Source organism: Schistocerca gregaria, chromosome 2 (genome assembly GCF_023897955.1).
Source record: "Schistocerca gregaria isolate iqSchGreg1 chromosome 2, iqSchGreg1.2, whole genome shotgun sequence".
NCBI lineage: Eukaryota > Metazoa > Arthropoda > Insecta > Orthoptera > Acrididae > Schistocerca > Schistocerca gregaria.
The window spans coordinates 63,993,567-64,014,971 of NC_064921.1; the positions used below are offsets into that span (position 1 = coordinate 63,993,567).

A 21,405-nucleotide genomic window follows, 5' to 3' on the forward strand; every position below is an offset into this window, starting at 1 on the left:
TAAAAGTTAAGCATTATAGATCAACAGTTTGTTATGCAAGTGCCATTACATACAATGCTTAGATGTTTGTTGTAGATTAACAGTTTACATATTTGTCTTGTTCAGTAATGGTGGTGATCCTTCTGTCCTCTCCCTGCAGTTCACAGCTCTCAGTCTTTTTCTTCATTGTCGTTCATTCCTCTGGGAGGAGACATAGTACCACAGGTTGCTAATGACTAATTTTCAACCACAAGAAAACAACAATGGTCACTGTGGATGGTCATGTAACTATGTTGTTAGTCTCAGGCACCAGTAGTTCTCCACCCAGATTGAAGTAGCTGTGGAGCAGTGTGTGGAAGCCTGGTCATCATCCACTTTTTCAACATGATAGCATCACTGATTAAGCATACGTTTTATAGTGAACACACTATAACAATTATGATGCTCAGTGGCGGCAGTGCCCTCCAACATCCGCCGAAGGGAGTGGGTGTGGAGGCTTTGAGGTAAGTAGTCTGCCTACGACGTCCAGCAGCCGGCTGTGTTGCTCACCCAGAGAAATCTTGAGGCCACCAACTGTGCTGGAATGCTGACAAGGTGCATGTGGCTGCATGTGCACTGACATTCGGCTTTCCCCTTACAATAGTCAGGTTAAAACACAAGGTTCACTAGCTGAGCACTTAACTTAAACGGCACTCCCATGATTAGTCAACTGACTTCTATCCTTTTTAAATATGACCATTAAGTCCATTAATTACTAACAAGTCAGCTAAGTATTGCTATCATGTTCTTTACTTTCAACTCATTCCCTAATAACTTAACAATAAACAGATTCAGTTAATAAATTTCTTAAGCCTATCAAACCAGCATCTATATCAAATTTCATTTGAATAGTCCTTATTAGTAATGGATAATCCAGTCCATCAACAGCTGATGTGCTGGAGCTTCATGCAGTTTGATGATTTTAGATGAAGGTTGCACTCTGTGTCAGCAACCTCCATCTTCTGCCACTCCACAAGGCTGCAACCTAGAGCCCACACTATTTCTACCTTTCTGCTAAGGCCATTCTTGGTATCATGCTTCTCTCCAGCTATATAATCACTTCAAAATCAAACTCATTTGACTTCAATGCCCTCTGCACGAGTTTGCTGGAAGGATCCTTTCACCCCAACAGCCACTTCAGTGCTGCATACTCCGTTAACAGTTTGAACATTTTGCTGAACTGTTAACACCATGTACCAATCCCAACATCTCCTTCTCCATGGTAGAGTAATTGTTTTATCTTTGCTTAACTTCCATGAACCATATGCTCATTACCTGCATTGATTCAAAACACACCCTACTGCCTAGTTGGAAGCTTTGCATAACAGAATAAACTCTTCATAATCTGTTAAGATCAATCCAAATTTGTTTTTAACTGCTTAATTTTTTGAATGCAACTTAACATCCATTCCCTACAAGAATTCCATACCCTTAACAGATATATAAGAAACAGTACAACATTTGCAACTCCTTTTACAAATTTTCTATTATAATTTGCCAATCCCAGAAACAACTGCAATTTCTTCCTCATCTGGGGTGTTAGAGAATTCCTCACTGTTTGTATCAACATATAATCTGTCTGCACTCCTTCTCATCTAATCACATGTCCCAAGTAACTAATTTCATCTGAGGCAAAATGACACTTCACAATTGTAAAGGTGAGATGCACATATTGTAATTTCCTAAAAACTTCCCTTAACTAATGCATATGCCCTTCCACATCCTTTGAACATATGATGATATCATCAAGGTACACCATGCATCAACATGGCTTTAAATCCCTTCATTCTAACAACCTTTGAAATTTTTTAAAAGCAAATGGCATTTGTAAGTTATTCAGAGTTTCTGTAACATTAGGTGTTGGACATGCATCTGTTCCTGCTCTGCTATTTAGATACCACTAGATACAACAGTCTATACTTTCTCATATTGTCTGGTGATTTCTTAGTCACAATGATGGCAGGGGCTGTTAAGTCACTAGTAGTTTCCTGTATTATGCCATTGTTTAATTACTGGCTGATGAATTCGTCCATAAACAGTTGTAATTGATGGAGTATCCTGTAGAGTTTTTTGCCACACTGATGGAAGTTTTAACCCTGTGTAGTTTTGCAGTTATTGCCAGCAATGAGCCATGAGGATTAAACAGATCCTTGATTTCTAACAACAGCTTCTCCACAGCTACCCTCCACGTTGACTTCAGATGCTGTTCTTTTGCATGTAACACAGCTGTGCTCATGGCTTGCTTTTGGCTATGGTCTGCACTTGACCTGATGGATCATGTTTATTGAAAACATCTAAAGTAACAACTAACAATCCTTCGGCCAAACTTACTTCATAAGTGCCAAAATGATCTATTCTGATGGAAACCACTCACTTACTATAAATTTCTTTTATGTGTATGTCACACCTATGCATAAAGCATCTTGATGCATCCAGCACTTCATTCTCTTCTAGTGGCTCTACCACACAAAACATGTTAACAGGTAGTTCAGTTCCCACACTCATGCAAAGCAATTTGCCAGCCTCTTGTGGCAGTTTATCACATGAATTGGGTTTTGGTGATTTTGGTTATTTTGGTTGCAGTTTACTCGGTTTGTCCTTCACAGACAAAACTTGTGGCTGTTTATCACTGATGACAGTCTCGAGTTGGAACAATGTTTCCCCATATTGCACTATTCACTGCTGAAGGTCAATTTTAGCCCGATAAGTAATCAGAAAAGACAGTCCCAGTATTGTGCAGTACCCTTCACCTGTATGAAGCACAACATTCACATTAATCCAGAACCATTCTGTTTCAATGTGAAACCACAACCTTGCTGACCCCAGTGTCTCTATATCAATATTGTCTGCCACACAACATGAAACATGGAAGGTTGAACTGCCTCTTACCAAGAGGTCCAGACTTGCCACTGACATACGCACCCAAATGTCCAATCAAAATCTATACTTCTCACTATTAAAATGAAGGGAAGTCCTTCTCACCCTGCCTGGTAAGTCTCCTCTGACTCTGGGTTCTGGGTAACTTTTCCAAATTCTTCCCCTTTCCCTAAATCTCACCAGTTCTTTTCCTTTACCTCGGTGTGAGACATAGACAACATATGGAACTGTGGGCCTGACCACGAGTCATGCTCAAATAGCATAGAGCAGGAAATCTGGGATTGATTCCTCCTCTGACACAAATTTTCATTGTAGTCATTCCATTACACAGCTGGAGGTGGTTCATATTCACAACTGTGAACACATTTCATGTTCAAGAAATAAGTCCTTTGTCAAAACAGTTCGCCTAACAAGGAAAAATACTAAAAGCAAAGCGCTCTGAAAGCTTAACTGTTGACTTCAAGCCCTGATAAATATACATTACAAGAGACTAGGGACAAAACAATGTCTTCAAGTTGAAGACAAAATGTCAAACAACTGTTGAGCCTGGAACCACAGCAGGAAGAAGCACAAAGAAGGGAAAAATAACAAAAATATCACTCATTCATTGGTGTCATATCTTGAAAATGTTCTAGTTGAAACTGGGGTAGATGACTGCTTTTGCTTCATTTGTAAGGAAAGTGTGGTGGAGGATATGATTCAATACACAATCTGCATAAAATGGGCTCCATGAAACCTGTTCTGGTGCTTTAAAACATGAAATGAACTTTCATTGTGAGTTTTGTGCTTAAGTTAAACACTGGACCTGAACAACGATAAACATTTTTTCTTGCTTTCAATAACAATAATGCAGCATTTAATTTGCCATACTCAGTGAAATACATAATTACAATGGAGTTCATCATTATATTGAAAAACAAATTTTCAACTAAAAACTTCATAATGACGGAAATGTGTGTGAATTAGGCAACTTGTTGTGCAGTTTAGGAAAGTAGTAGCCTAAATGGCACCATTTACAGAGTTTTATAAAAAGAGCAAAAATAAAAAAAAAATTTTTGACCCTGCCGGGAATCGAACCCGGGAACCCGGGTGCAGGGAGTGAGAGCGCTACCGCACGACCACGAGCTGCAGACAAAATGTATAGTGTGGCAACCTTTTTTTAAAAGTGCTTTTTATACCAAAACACATATGATTGTTTCTATTTATTTATACAACTCAACATTTTAATTCTTCTGCTGCAATTTTTGTGGTTTGATGTAGGCTACTTTACCCTAATTAATTAAAATAGGCATTTACCTAAGTCAAAGTTTCCCAAGGTGTCTTCTGCAGAACACTGGTGTTCCGCAGGACATGAATAAGTACTTCATCAAAAAATATTGATAACATGGCTTTTTTTATATTTTGATGATTAATTATGTTTTTTTAAAAATTATGCTTTCTGTGTTAGTAGTTAGGATTTAAAATTGAAGTAATCACTGAATAAAACATGTTTATCATTTTTAAAAATTTACTAACAAAAATAAAAATGGTGTTCCTTGTAAGTACCAGGATTGTCAAAGTGTTCCATCAGAGGGAAAGTATGGGAACCCCTGACCTCAGTGCTTACATTGCTAGTTTGACAAGATGGAACAGGTTTTTGTTTTATAGTAGTGACCATCCAGCATTTCCCTGAAATAACTTAAAGAAATGATGTTAAAACCTGAATAATGATTCCTGTATGGAGATTAGAACCTCCATTCTTCCAAAACCAGGGTCGGTCTGTTTCGGACAGTACAATCACAGTGTGACATGTAGTTTGACACTCCCACTGAACTGTATTTAGCCAATTCAGGACTACAGTAAAATGGTGTGAAGGTAGCACACAAAGCGGCCAATAAACTACACTATTGTGGTGATATCCAAAGAATGTGTAAAGTACAGTTTATATTAAAGAATGGATGTTTCACCCTGTAGTAGAATGTGAGCAGGCGTGAAAGTTCCTTGCAGATTAAAACTGTGTGCTGGAGAGGAGCTCACACTCAGGACCTTTGCTTTTCACAGGGAGCAAGTGTTCTACCAAATGAGCTATTGAAGCATGACTGATGACCAGCTTCATGGTGCACACACTGCAGCAGAATGAAAAATTCATTCTGGATACATCCCTAAGGCTATGTCTCAGCCATGTCTCCGCAGTATCCTTTCTTCCAGGAGAAATAGTCCTGTAAGTTACCTGGGAGAACTTCTGTGAAGCTTGGAATATAGGATTTGAGGTAATGGTGGAAGTAACGCTGTGAGAATAGGTCGTGAGTCATGCTTGGGTAGCTCAGTTGGTTGGGCTGTTGGCACCAAAGGGCAAAGATCTTGACTTTAAATCAGTCAGGAAGCTTCATGAGGTTCACATTGATTTGTAGTAGGATAGTGTTAAACCTTGACCTGCTCAGAAACTTGTGTACATGTCCATTAACACATTTTGAGTAAGCCAAGTGTAACACTGACAGTAGCATCTCCTGTGTATGAGTGGACCGTCAGAAATCACAAAATATAGACAGAAAACAATACCTAAATATTTATGACAAGAAATAATATAAAATATGTCATTCGTGGTCATTTCAGTCACAGCAACTTAAGCTGACCTCCTGGGTTCCTGCTAATACCCCTCTCAGAAATCACATGGTATTCAGAAATAAACAGCCAAATAATGGACACAAGCATGGAACATAAACATCTTACCTGCTCATTTCACTTGATATTTAAACTGTACTCTTAGGTTCCTGTGAATCACAACCTCAGAAATTGTGACAAATTCAGAAAAATAAGGGCAAATATTCGTGACAAGTACGGAATATAAATGTCACTACTAGTTGTCCCACTTTCAGCAATTTCATCTTTCGTTTCTCTGTCAGACAGAAGTCACACAATCAGAAAGATCATTCCTGAATGAACACACACTTATATGTAAATAATGTCATATATTGCAAAAAAAAATGTATTTCGTATAATCTGTTACAAACATGAAGATAAGATAAAATTATTTGTTTTCTGACGGCTCTCCAAACCCAAGGTCGTCGGCGGTACTTTTGGGGCAGCCACCACAAATTGTATAAAGCGTGGGTAATGACCAGGATGTATCTATGTCTGTTGGTAGAAAAATAATTAATGGCAAGAATTGCGGTAGCAATACAAGTCCAAGTAACATCCACGAGTAATCCGCGTACTAAGCCTAGTCGAATACAATAGCAAATATCTCACTGCAATGGCTCCGCTATAAACTCCACGAAAGGCTAGCAACAGACAATTGACAAAAGACTGCCCGTCTCGGGGCCAGCGCTTCTCCTTATATGCAAAAGGCAGAGGGCGCTGCGGACCCGAGCTCAGCCATGGCGCGACCTCTTCCGTCGGCGGTAACGCCCTGAGACGCCGACCGCCGCGACAGGAACTGTGGCCAGCGACGTCACGGTCAAATCGCTAGTGCGCGAGTTGGTTGGTTGGTTGGTTTCGTGGATACAACAATTTGCATATAGCAGAAAACAGACCTACTTCCTTTGGCTCCATAACTCCATGTCCCTCACCACAAGATCATGAATAACATACCATTGTTAACATTATTATTACTCATCTTAGTATCCTCTGAAGGCTTCTACTGCTGATGTGTGATGAACTGACAATTATAAGAAATTGCCACAAGCTTTATGTATTTGCAATAAATCATCAATGCGCCATTGCCTTCAAATGGCACACTACCACAACAGACAAGTTATAATTAAAAAAACAACCAAATATGAAGAAATTCATATGGCATCTCCAAAGTTGTCGACTGCCATCATCACACGTCATTTTGATGTCCGTTTTAACTGACCTGAACATGTCATAATGGTAATTTAAAAACGGAGTGTATATAGGGTCATAAACTGCAGCGGTAACAAATGGGAGGCAAAACATTTGTCACTCCTTAGGTTTCCTAATGAATTCGAGAGGTAAAAAACATCATGTTACATGATTAGTTTGGTTACTATTTTTTTGTAACTTACAAACATTTGGTGAAGACTAACGTTTCTCTGTAGGAGCAAGAAATAATTTGTAAATGGTGGAATAGAAGACCTTTTGCAGAAAGATATCATACACTTACACAATAATGTGGAGTTCTGGTTGCCACACTTTGAGCCAAACCAGTTCATGAATCTGTAAAATAAATTTAAAAAATAGGTATGGTATGCAGTACCTACATAGCGTAATGTACCAACTTAGCTACCACAAGCACTGATGAAGACATAACTGCCACAAAGGCGTCATAACAAAATGTCAGGGCTATACAACTGTTAAACACAGAAGAAACAAACTCCACAGTATTGTTGCTACATTATAGCCGCTAACCTGTAAACTCTTGAGAAAGACATCTTTCAAATACGAAGTTATTAGATTGTATAACATTATTCAAATCGAGTGAAGTGTAAGAATGTACAAATAATCAGATTAGTATGTGGCAGGGAAGTACCCATATATCATAATAAGAACAGAAAGCAACAAATGCCATAGAAACCAACTGTGGAACGACAAGGTGTCTTTTTGGTTAACTGCGGAACGACGAGGAGTCTTTTTGTTTAAAAAAAAAGTAGCTCCAGGTATTTTTTAAGAAGGTAAATCTGCATCATTTGGACTGTTAATTTATTTGGTGCATATTTATTTCAGTTGCTAGATTATTTCTTGCTTAGCTGGCTGTTATAACCGAGAATTGTTGAAATAATTATTATGTATACTTATATTATCTGTAACATAAGGTGTGTATTATGACAAAGTTATAAACATACTTTTAGAGGCGTGCTATGACATTTTAGTGCACAAATTTCAGTGGGTACCTGGCACATTGGCCTACCTCTATACAAACATGCAGTTAATGACTAAACTTCAGTTTTGAAAATGGTAATCACAACTTACATGAGTACTGGTACTTCTCATACAAGCTGCATAATACAGGTTGTTCAGTAGGTGTGAAAAGACGCTTCTGAAACAAAAACAAGTGGAGAAACAGTCAAAGTCAAGTAGCTTGAAATAGGAGATGCGGAAAATCTGTCAGGCTATGTTACCAAAAAGGCGGCTATTTTGGAAGCTGCCATCTTGGATGTCTCACTAGCTGAATGGTCAGCCTGCTGGAATGCCACGCATTGGAGCCCAGGTTCGATTCGTGGCTGGGACAGGAGATTTTCTCCCCTCAGGGACTGGTTGTTGTGCTGTCCTCATCATCATTTCATCCCCATTGTCAACGCGCTAGTCACCTGATGCGGTGCTGCATTCAGTAAGAATTGCAGTTGGCGGCTGAACTTCCTGTCTGGGAACTCCCAGCCACTGATGCCATACGATCATTTCCATTTTCGGATTCAAATTGTACTTTTCAGATGGAATGCGAGTGATGTTACCTATCAGATAGAGAATTATATGAGAAAAACGATGGTGCCTTTCATTTGAGAACAGTTTTATTCATGCTGAGGTTATCACTGGTACTATGAAAGTCAATGTGTTAACGCAAGTTAAACACACTGAGATTGTCCTAATTGAGGAAAGCGTAACACTCTGTTCTCGTAGAGGATTTCAACCAACTCCACACCATTACCTACAGCGTAATGGTGAAATGTCTTGCGAAATTTCATTAAACTGGCTTTGTCACAGAAAACTGAAGGCTGGACAATCAAAAATGTGTAAATATGAAGCAACACCAACCGCTATTCTGTCATTGTTCAGTAAGACTCCAGAGCGCAGTGCTCAGCATATTCTCGTCGGAAACTGAGGACAGAATTATACCAATAATGAGAATTTTGGTACATGTGTCCCTGAGGAATGGGTGAAACAGACGACAATATTAAATCATGCTGGACAACTCATATAGCACATCCTATATCCTTTATGTCTTATCAGCATTTGCCCTATTCTGCGCAGAATGCGAGATAGCTGTAAAAAATAAGTTAAGTTTAAATTAAAAGCACCATTGTTTTTCTCGTGTAATTTTCTACCTGTTTGATATGTCATGTGAATTCCTCTCCATTTGAAAATTAGGAATAGCATCCAGGATGGTCGCCACAGATTTTCCCTGATCTCCCATCTTATGTTATTTGACTTTAAATTTCTTTTTATCTACCTGTTTTTGTTTCAGAAGAGTAGTTCCACACCTATGGATAACACTGGGTGTGGATGAAACAGCATTCGTGTTTTTTTTCGTTGCTTATGGTGTTTGATTTTGCGCTATTGAAGCCCTTTTCCACATTGAGCATTTGATACAGGTTTTAGAGTAGAGTGTAGCTGACCTCTCCCCTGGGTGGAGAGGCATACCCGGGCTCGGAGAAGGAGAAGAGCACAGCCCACCCCATGAGGGCAAGGACGACGGCCATGACGGCATTGTACAGATGCCTGCAGCGCAAACTGCGACAAAGGACAGTCTCCTCCGTCACGCTAGGGCAGCACCAAGGGCTCACGCTCTGCCTGCAACAAACAAAGATCTTACATAATACCAATACATTTAAACAAAAACGTGAATCTAAGTTGACATCTACATCTATATTTCCCAAGACACTTTAAGGTGTGTGGTGGAGGGTATTTCTAATACCACTAACTCCCCTAACCTTCCTTTTTTATTTAATTTCTTAATTTATTGTTTTTTATATTTCACTGTACATCCACGAATGGAGCAAGGAAGAATGATTATCAGTAAAAATCAAGATGGGCTGTAATTTCTCTGATTTTCTCCGTTGCCAGCGATGTGAAACGCGTAGCATACCGTTAGCAAAGCCTGTTCTGTTGGAATGGAGCAGTCTAAAGTTATGGTGATTCTCGTGTACGACTGTGATGTTATCCTAACGCATTCCGTTCCCCCACGGCACACCACCAATGCACAGTATTACTGTTCGTTTTTGTAGCATCACTTGCGACCAGCTTTGCGAAGGAAGCGACGACACTTTCTGCGCAGCCCACCCATCATTTAGCATGACAATAAGCCGTGGCTGCTCTGTTCGGTCGATGGGACTGGGAAGTACTGTACCATCCACCATACTCCACGGACTTAACTTCTTGGGACTTTTGTTTCCGAAGATGAAGGAACCACTTCGTGGCATTCGCTTCAGAACTGTTCCAGAGATTCGACAGGCAGTAGACCGTTCCATTCGCACCACAAATAGAACAAACTCTGCTAACGGTACACTACGGCCTCCACATAGCTGGCAACGGTTTCTACACAACTCTGGTGACTGCTTTGAAGGACAGTAACAGATAAAAACATATAACTCTTTTGTATCGGTTGTGAATAAATAGTTGCCACTATTTAAGTTCCAATCCTCGTATTTAATAGTTTCTACAATGGCCGTGAAGTGTGCTGAAACTAGCGAAATAATTTTCATTGGTATAGCACATTGACTGTGAATTGATAGAGTTATTGTTGGGTGCTTTCTCTCCTTAGGTTACTCGCAGTCGTTTCGAAAAGTTTCGTTTGACCAACACGGCAACTACGGGCACTCAATTGAAAAAATGGAGGAAATATGTGAGCAACTGTACGAAGTATTTGTCCACGTCAATGAAAGAGAGAATTGGAAACGGAAATGCCGTGTGCGTGTGGCTAGGGCCTGCCGTCGGGTAGACCGTTCGCATGGTGCAAGTCTTTCGAGTTGACGCCACTTCGGTGATTTGCGTGTCGATGAGGATGAAATGACGATGATAAGGACAACACAACACCCAGTCCCTGAGCAGAGAAAATCTCCGACCCAGCCGAGAAGCGAACCCGGGCCGTGAGGTATGACATTCCGTCGCGCTGACCACTCGGCTACCAGGGGCTTAAAGAGAGACTGTAATAGCTGGTGACTGAAACGTACTGGTAGTTGCAGGGAGCGCAAACAAATATTTGTCGAAAACTTGGGGCTGGGAAAGAGAAATAACGGGGGACAACGGCTGGTTGATTTTTGTTAAGAAAAGAAATGACAATTGACAAAATGCTTTTCCAACAGGAGAAGAGGAGGAGATGCACATGGATGGTGCCGGGGGATACGGCTACATACCAAATTGAGTACTTTATTGTACGACAGAGATACCGAAACCAAATCAAACACTGTACGACTGTCGTGGTGCTGATGTTTGCAGTGACCATAACTTGTCTGCATGTAAGCTAACTTGAAGTTAAAGAAAATAAGGAAGTCCGAAATAAGTTATGACTAAACTGAAGAATAAGAATTCTAGGAGGGTATTTCAAAGTTCTTTACGACAAAGTTTGAATCAAGAGAGAGCCGGCACAATGAATGACAAGTGGAAGGACTTTTAAAAACGTAATTATACAGTGACGGAAAAAATCACGAGACAAAAAAATAATTAATGTATATTAATGAAATTTCGGAAATGAATTGTCTTGTCCACATATTGCAAGACTATGGGTTAATGGAAGAGCAAGATAAGCCATTGGAAATATGAAATGCTGGTACATTAACAAGTGCTGTAACTGCCAGAATGTGGAATGGAAGCATGCAAACGTTCATGCATTTTGTTGAACATTTGCCGGATGTCAGTTTGTGGAATGGAGTTTCATGCCTGTTGCACTTAGTCGATCAATACAGGGACGGTTAAAGCTGTTTGGGGATGACGCTGGAGTTGTCGTCTGACGATGTCCCATATGTGCTGGATTAGAGACAGGTCTGATGATCGGGTAGCCCCAAGTAACATTTCGACGCTCTGTGGAGCATGATGAGTTACAGCACCGTTATGAAGTCGAGTGTTATCCTTCTGGAAAACACCCACTGGAAGAACAGCATAATAAGTCGAATCGCCAGACTGACACACAAATTTGCAGTCAGGGTGGTTGGGATAACCATGAGAGCGCTCCTTCTATCATACGAAATGCAACCGCAGATTGTAACTCCAGGTCTACGTCCAGTGTGTCTAGGATGCAGCAAGGTTGGTTTCAGGCTCTCAACTAGCCTCCTAACCAACACACAGCCATGCCTGACAGCGAGACAGAACGATCTTACATCACAAAACACAACAGGCCTCCACCCTGCTCTCCAATGAGCTCTCGCTTGACACCCTGAAGTCACAAATGGTGCTCGTTTGATGTCAGTGGAATGGAAGCTACACGGCGTCTGGCTCGGGGACTGTCCTTGAAGTAATCGATTGATAACAGTTCGTCGTGTCGCTGTGATGCCAACTACTGCTCATGTTGCTGCTGCAGATGGAGTATGATTAGCCGGCCAGTGTGACAGAGGTTCTAGGCGCTTCAGTCGGGAACCAAGCGACTGCTACGGTCGCAGGTTCGAATCCTGCCTCGGGCATGGATGTGTGTGATGTCCTTAGGTTTAAGTAGTTCTAAGTCTAGGAGACTGATGACCTCAGATGTTAAGTCCCATAGTGCTTAGAGCCATTTGAACCAATTGGAGTACAATGCGCCAGAGCCATAGGCTGAATACGATAGTCTTCTCTCTTGGTAGTGCCATGTTGGTGCAGAGCCTGGTCTTCTTGCGACCATATATTCTCCTGACCACCGCTGCCAACAGTCATGTACATCATGTTATATGAACTCCTACGAACTCAGTGAGGTGTTGGTAATGGCGTCTTTGTCGCCTTAACCATCCTAATACCGTGGGGTCTATAATGACCCCTGGCCATAATTTTCTGTAAAATGTCTTATTTCTTATTCTTAAAAATTATGAAAAATTCGGACTTTTCCTGAATTACGTAATGGGTTCGTAACATATAAATATAACTTTTTGAAAATATTTAGTTTGGCAGAAAATCAAGAGAACCACAAAATACCATTGGGGTTAAATGCGACCCCATTTCTGTCTTGCGGTATTATTACCCAATAATGCTGCACTGAATCCGTAAGTGTTGCTGTATTTCCTTTGTTTTATTCTTGTAAATATTGTTGTAATTTGTGATTGTTGCCAATACCTTATAAGCCGATAGTTACTTGTTCCACACAAGTGGAGACTACTATTTGTGTTGCATTTAGTGGAAAATGTCTCGTCACCGTTCCGAAGACGAAGTGCTTGAAATATTACTGCAGGATAATCCTCTAACTGGAGAATCAAAGAGTCATATCAGCGACATAGTTTCTGATGTCTCATGCAGCGATGGAGATATTGACATCTTAGAAGAGAATATTCCTCAATCAGACGGAAGTTCAGAAGAAGATTTGGACAGCGCAGATGTCCAGCCTGAAGAGGAAGTAACACATATTTCTGACTGTTGTAAGTAAACATTGATTTTTGAAAATGTGCGTTAGGGTCTAGCGCCAAGGTAGACCCTTTGTATTTTTTATTCTTTTTTATTTTGTGTAGGTCTAAAAACAAAGAAGAATTGGACAAGAAGAGCTTGTGGAAGAGAAGAGAGATTGAACATAATGCGAGTAAAGACAGATCCAACAAAATTCGCAGTGAAAAATGTGGACTCCATAGAATCACCTTTTCAATTGTTTCGTAGGAGAAACATTGTTGATGTAATTCTAAAGTGGACTAACAGAGGGTAGTCTTGTTTACGGTAGTAAATGGAAACCAGTAGATCCCATTGAAATGAAGTACTTTATCGGTGTCTTGATCCTAGCAGGCCCATAATTAAGCAACATCTTACATTCTCAATCTCCAAGTTTACACTGGTCGACAAGAAAATGAATCTCGTGAAGTTGGTCAAGGCAAGAGAGTTGCTTTAGATATGGTGAAAGGCTTAGAAAACAGTGGCAGAAATGTAACAACTGACAATTTATTCACTAGCCTTAGTATGGCGAGAGAACTTTTGAAAATCAATCTCACACTCTTAGGAACAATTAGAAAAAATAAAGGAGAACTACCACAAGCTTTCACTCAGACCAAAGGTAAAGTCAAATATTCATCTATTTTTGGATTCCAAGAGCCTGCTTCAATTGTTTCATATTGTCCGAAAAAGGGAAAAACTTTGCTCAGTACAATGCACTGAAGGGAAGAAGTGGAAGATCGTGAAGAATGCAAGCCAGTAATGATTCAGGATTATAATAAAACAAAATCAGGAGTAGATACCATGGACAAGCTGATTAGAACATACGCTACAAAGAGGATGAGCAGAAGGTGGCAAATGGTATTATTTTACAACATGATTGATATCAGTGCACTGAATGCATTTATCATATGGCTACACCTCACACCAGACTGGACAGAAAGGAGCAACTACAAGAGACGGACATTTCTCATAGAATTACGAAAGCAGCTCGTCGGAATAAAGCCAGCCAAAATTATTTCCCCAGTACTTCTATCAACAGTACAGAAAAAAAGAGGAAGGTGTCCGTTTTGTGAAAGGTCTGAGGACAGAAAAGTCACCGATAAATGTTCAAAATGTGGATGTTCTGTGTGTAAAAATCACTTTGCAATTTATTGCTGTAAGTGTAATGCGTCATAAATGTCAATTCGGAATTTAATCAAAAATGTTTGTAGTTTCATGAGAATCGTTTGTAAATTTTACGGAAATAAATAATTTAAACAGATATGAATTTTAATTTAATGTAATATCACTGACATGTTTAAGATTGTGGAAAAAATAAGGAATGTGATTTTATTCTACCATTATTAAAACTATCCTTAGCAAAAAATAAATTCCGTGTGGGTCACTAAAGACCCCAATGGTACTCAGTGAAACAAAAAATACTAGTTATTAGAAGGGTTAAAGGCGTTCTTCACTAACATCAACTCACCACGTACAATCTCAAAGGTAACTAATGCTCATGACTGTTAAAGTGTGTATTTAGAGCATACCTGTTTGTGCATCCTCATAGTTGTGCTAGCAGATCCACTCTTATGCGACTGGCGTGAAATGTGAGATGTAGAAACCCACCTATCAACTTTCGCTTATGTCGCACAGCCCCTTCTTGGTCTAGCTCTTTTGTTTCGTCATTGTAGATACTGCAAAGGAACAACTAATTCCCAATATCACCACCGCCAAGAAATCATAGATGGACAAATAAATAATTGAGCTGATCGAGGAAAGTGGCAAATTAAAAAAGTCTATAAATGAAGAAGACGATGTAAAATATCAAGGGTCCAAAAATTTAGTAAACAGAGGATCAAAGAGGGTTAAGTTAGCTGGAAGTGAGGAACAGTCTACTAAAACTGAAGAAAGTACGAAGAGAGGGAATGTAGAACAAGCCAACCAGCTAGTCAAGGTACAATTCAGAGAGCGAAATGCACTAGGAGCCACAATTATAAATAAATGAAGTATATATCACAGACAATAATGATTTAGCACAACAATGGAGAAAGAAAGAGAACTTACATGAGCGATACTGATAAGGCGTGACGCCTGTTCTGTCTTCGTGGGTGAGCCTTACTCATGACATCACTTATTGAATCTTTATAGATTTCTTTTCCATGTGATACACTTTTCATGGCTTTTAGTGGTAATTGCATCTCTGAAATTGTTCGCACTTGGTGCTTCAATTTACATCAATAGGGGAGAGTCCTACAGTACCAGCCACCTTAACCTTTTTTCTTGTAAACTGTGTAACATTTAAAAATTTGGGAATTTAATACGGTAATGTGGCTATTAAATTGATGCCTTATGGACGTACATGAACGATTTCACTGAAATTTTACAAAAGTGACGGCTCACGTACAAGTAAAGAGAGATGGCTTTTCAGTAAGCACAAAAATTGTCTGACAGTACTGGCGGTTGCCTCTATAGGTAGATTTTTAGGGTTTATTGATAAATAAAGTTACACAAGTAAAGAAAACCATTAGACACATTATTTTGTGGTCAAAATTCACTAATTTCAAAAACCATGTTCATTTACTGATATGATACAATATACTTTCTTCGCCTACATAACCAACAGGTGCTCACTCTGTACATTTAGTGCACTGAACCCATTCTTCGTCACAGCATATTACACATACTGCATTCTGATCTGCTGCTAGATTGTCCCTACTAAATGCCAGATTCTTTTGACGCTTCTTATATGTTGCATACTATTTGAACTATTTACTTGTTTACTTCTGTTAGATACCTCTGACGTTTCTCTATTGAGCTTCAAGGCTCTTTCTGACTTCTTTTTCTCTGGTCCTTGTCTTATCTTCGATTGATTTCTTTTTTTTTCCTCCAATCGTTGCTTTTTGGGCGAAGAAGTAAGAACTTCACTTTTCTGTGTCTGTTGCTTTATATTTTGGACTCTGACTTCTGAGTGTTTTACTACAGGACATATTTTCTCAATTACATTCATGAAAGGAAAGTACGTATATTGAACTAGAAGGAATAGGTTCACTGGTGACAGAGGAGCGATTGACACATGACAGAAGAGTGTGGTGCTAGAACATTCTGATTAGAATTTTCATGCCAGAAATTGGTTGACATAGTTGCTGATGTTTCCAGTTTACATGTGTCACATGTCGAAGATCCCGGTTTGGAAGGGATAGCTGATGAAGGTCCTGGTTTTGAGGTAATATAGCTGAAGTTCCTTGAATTGTTTAGCAACAATAAAATTCAAATCAGAGAACACCCTTGGGTTCGAGGGCCAAAGATCTGTGCAAGTAAACGCAGATTGCACTAGATCCATTCTACAGACAGAAGAGTTAGCAATGTTCACCAATCCAGCAACATCTTTTTGGGAGATTTTCAATGGCTGGTTTTTTCTCATCCACACACAGCAGATTTGATATTTTTGCCTTGACTGTCTGCTCAGCATTGGAAGACAACTGGCTGGCCAATACGCTACCACGATCACGCAATAAAAATGATACCGATTGCGTATTGTTTAATACACGATATCTTCCAAATAATACAGTTAAAATAAATATAAAAATAAATTCAATTACTCACGTCTTAAACATGCATCATAATCCTGAAACTAACTTCTTGCACGCTCTTCTCACACAAACATCATTAAACGCTCACAAAGCTCAAACTGTTGATGCAGGACAACCTACCCGACGTATTATGAGTGGGATCATGGCGTCGTTCAGCTCACCCTTTGTATGTGCTGCCACCTAGTACTAGAAACGAGAACTAGCGATGTCGGGTGCTGTAAGATGGTCGGTACTGTATGACTCTTCCCTATTCATTTTTTATGTTGGTTATTGGTTCGACTTTTAGCTCATTTCTATATATTAATTTTATCCAGTTGTTTACATTATTTCATCAGTCTTATTTCTCTGTCGTTTTGGAAGGGTCCAGCTTTCACTGTGTGCAAAACTGCAGGAAGTGCCACAGTTTTACAGAATATAATTTAGCTTCTATCCTCGCCGTTTTTTAATGTTCTGATTACAGTGTCACACATACACTAACTGATCAAAAGTGTCTGGACACCTGTCAGTGAGCATTCATGTGGGATGTCTCCAGCCTTCGCCTTTATGACGGCCTGAACTCTTGTGGGGACATTTCAACGAGGTGTTTGAATGTATGTTTAGGAATGGCAGCCCTTCCCCGAGGGTCGAAACCAGAGAAAGTAATAATATTGGATACGGGGGGGGGGGCTGGAGCGGAGTCGAGTTTCTAATGTATCCATTGGGTTCAGATGGAGACTCTGGACAAGCGGAGGAGGAGATGTTTAACGTCCCGTCAACAACGAGGTCGTTAGAGGCGGAACACAAGATTGGATTGGGAAGAAAATTGGCTGTGCCCTTTCAAAGGAACCATCCTGGTATTTGCCTGAAACGATTTAGGGAAATTAAGGAAAACCTAAATCAGGATGACCGGAGACCGGTTTGAACCGTCATCCTCCCGAATGCAAACCACTGCGCCTCCTCGCTCGGTGGATTCTGGACAAGCCAGACCATTTCAGGAATACTACTATCAACAAACCATTGCCTCAAAGCTGATTGACAGCGGGATGCATATTTTTATTATGGTTTTAGGGTGCAAAACTGATAGGGTCATAAACGCCCATTAAGTGGCTTAGGAAAGGGTAAAAATAGAATGTGAAATCAGCAGCAATGGGAGCGAAACTCAAGAAAGGAAACTAAAAACGGAAGGAAATCCTAGAAAACTACTATTGAAAGGGGGGTTGTATTCCCCAAAAAGGAGCTTCAAATGACCGATGTCATCTCACTGACACTGATAAACTCAAGGACGCGATTGGCTAAGCGCGTGTCATCTGCTAAAGGGAAAATATAAGTTGTTGTTGTTGTTGTTGTTGGGATGTTTAAGGGGGACTAAACAGCTAAGGTCATCAGTCCCCCATTCCAAAAACAGGCGAAACAAAATTTACGGAACAAGTGAAACCCCAAGGGGGGAGGATACGCCCCTCCCCCCAGTCACTGAAAGAACACCAATGTGGCAGCGAACACTAGAGACAAGAAGAGTACAGACGAACACTGGACAGGAAGAAACGGAAGAAAAGAAGAGGGCCGGAGACTGGTTGACTGATCATAGGAACAAAAATTGGGAAAGAGTCAACCATGCGAATACACAAATTAAAATCTGCAACCAATGAGACACTCGAGGACAAGATAAACAGAAAGGGAAAGGGCCAGGTCCCCCCTAAATGGGACCATAAAAAGGACTACCACGGATAAAATTTATAACGTCGTCAGCCATGGAGGCATCGTCGCATAAAACCAAAGGCAACGTGCCCGGGAGATTAAAAGACTGCCGGAGGGTGTGCAGTCGGGGACACTCCAACAAAATGTGGGCGACCGTCAACCGGGACCCGCACTGACACAGGGGGGCATCCTCCTGACGCAAAAGATGTCCGTGCGTCAGGTAGGTATGGCCGATGCGGAGCCAACACAGGATGACTGAGTCCCTGCGAGAAGCCCGCAGTGAGGAAAATAGTCACTCGAGTGTGTATCAGCAAGAGCGAACCATACAAAGCGCCGAGCTAGCTGAACAGTACCGACCGAAAGATCCAAATGAAAGAAGTCTGACGTGGAGGCAGACAAAAATGTAGGTTCCGCTATGTTGAGGCAAACAAGATCCGCACTAGGACGCGGAGATCCCCAAGGCTGGTGGCGGGCATTGAAGCCTCCAACCAGCAAATGAAGGGGGGGGGGGGGGGCGGGGCGACCAAGAAGATGAAGGAGATCCGTTGTCGCCATTGGGGTGGACGATGGAATTTATGTGGTACAAACGGAGAATGTGTATCCAGAAAGGGAAAGACGTACAGCGACAGCTTGGAAGGAACTGATTAAGGGGATTGTGTGATAATGGACAGTATCATGGTCCCCATGTGCCAGAGTGCCATCAACCGATTGGAAATAAGGGAAGACAAAGCGATCATGGGGATGTAACTTTGTTTCCTGAAGACAAAAGACGACTGGGGAGTAGGATCGTAAGAGGATCGACAATTCATCCCGATTGGAGCGAATTCCGCGGATATTCCAATGGATAATTATAATGTTGATACCAAACAATCAGCATTCCGAACTTCTCATCTACTGTACGCAGTGCACAATCTTCTAGAATGTGTTTATGTCCTTCCGCATTAGGTTTCTTTTCAAATGCAATAAAGGGACAAAACCTTAACCACGAAAGACAACTCTACACCGTTAGCCGTCTCAGCCATACTTCACTGCTGACCACTACACATGATGACACCTAAAATTCTCGAGGTATTCACCAAATGAGAACAGTCCTGAGTGATCCATCCTGCTGTTACTGCGTCTCAAATGACAACAAGATACTTTATGACTCCTCTTATACTTGCTGGTCTGCCTTTCGCGACATCTAGCGGCCAATTGCGCATTTCATAGGGGCGTCATGACACTTTTGATCTCATAGTGTTTGCTGGAATTCTGAAAGTATTTTAATCTATATGTTGATCTTCTAGATGAATTATTTCATTTCCAATATAATTAAAATTTTTACTTGCTGTGTTATCCTCTCACAAATTAAAATCCCTTATTGGAACAACACCTCTAAATGTGATTATTTTTCTTTTAGCAGTAGATACTTTCATACTGTATTATTCGCATTGTAAAGCTCTGCTTGTGGACAGCAATTGGAAGTTTATGTTCATCATCATGAATAATTAATTAATCATCAATGAATAAAAAATGTTTCTTTGTGTTTCGTGGGCTATTTTTTAAACAGGATAATAAAGAAAGTTCATTTTCTGAACAGGCTGTCAATATTTAAATTAGAAAAGGCAAACGGCAGGCCACACTCTTCTCTAACCCAAAATTTTATTTTAATTTTATCAGATATTTATGAGACCGTTTTGATCTTTATTGTTGTATATTTTGTATATCGTGAGTGTGATGTATACAGAGTGGTCGATCTGAAGTTTAGGATGAGATTATCTCGAAAATATACATTGGGAAAAATTAGTGGGTAAGACAAGTTAGTAAGCTCATAGGGGGACATCAAATGACACTACACGTGACCCCCAGCCCCTGCCCCCTTAGGTGGGGCGAGGGCAAATTTAAATCTTAAATGGAAACCCCCATTTTTATTGCAGATTAGGATTCTCCATAAAAAAGTAATCAAGTTTTGTCTGAAACATTTTTTTATACTATTGACAGATGCCGCTGAAATCGAGAAAAATTAAAATTGGGGAACGATTTATTTACAATGATCCGAGGAGGACACACAAAGTCGATACAAAAGGTGCGCCACTTCTTTCATTACTCCAAATGAAGCTATTATTTAACAAAATGTATCCCACCTGCCACAGTTTTTGATGGAGGAAGGCGGAATGATATTAAAATCTCGTTAGGGAAGTCTTCAGAATTGTATTACTCACCCGACTGTGGCACTACCGTGGCCAAACTGCGAACTATGGCTCAGTATAAAGGTTACTCCATTCGCATTCTCATCCGTAACTTCAGATGGCCCACCCTGTATATCTTGACTACGATGTGAGCCCCACAATAAATGATTTATACGAGTATGATCAAACAAAGAGACTTCATCAGTGAGATCTGACTGGAGAAAGAAAACAACACTGAATTGTAAATGATGACTTGGTTACAATATTCAGAGAGAATTTTCAGGTGAAAACTGCGTAAAATTTACCTAAGGACCCAAAGTATATGAGAATTTAATTCTTTCCTAAAAATATTCTTATAATATTTTGAATCCAGTTTTTCTCTACAAGAGGACAGTGAGATTTAGAGTGTAAGGCGAAAAAAGGGTTGACTAACATTTGGGATCAATGTGCATTTTACTGGGAAGAGAATGCTTTATGTAATTAAAAGTACTAGCTCTAATAAAGATTTGAAATGCATTACAAGCAGCACTGAAAAAACCTTTAGCGTGTCAGCAACAAGGTAGAAACCATGTACTATGCACAAAAAATTCAAATTTCCTAAGACGAACAAGGGCATTTTGGAGCATTGTTGGACACGAAAAGAATAAATTCGACATGGAAAATGATACGGAACTCCCAAAAGACCGTAGCAACGAGACAGGTGTTATGAAATTTAAAACATCAATGTTTTGAATTTCATATCATATGTCAAATTGCTACGATCATTGTCCAGTTTATTCTTTTCGTGCCCTATTTCCTAAGAGGAGTTGATTCAGTATCATTTGCCTTGTCCAATTTATTATTTTCATGCCCTACTTCCTAAGAGTAGCTGAAAACATGAGTACAAAAATTGTCCTTCGAAAGTAGAT

General features: G+C 40.1%; 1 protein-coding gene across 1 annotated transcript in view; it reads right to left on the bottom strand.

Moving 5' to 3' along the window:
- LOC126336329 (sodium/hydrogen exchanger 9B2-like) overlaps positions 1-21,405 on the bottom strand; it is a 336,730-nt gene that overhangs the window by 305,494 nt on the left and 9,831 nt on the right. The window contains exon 2 of the mRNA XM_049999893.1: positions 9,168-9,342. Within this exon, the coding sequence (XP_049855850.1) occupies positions 9,168-9,342 (175 nt within the window). The remainder of the gene's footprint in view (positions 1-9,167; positions 9,343-21,405) is intronic.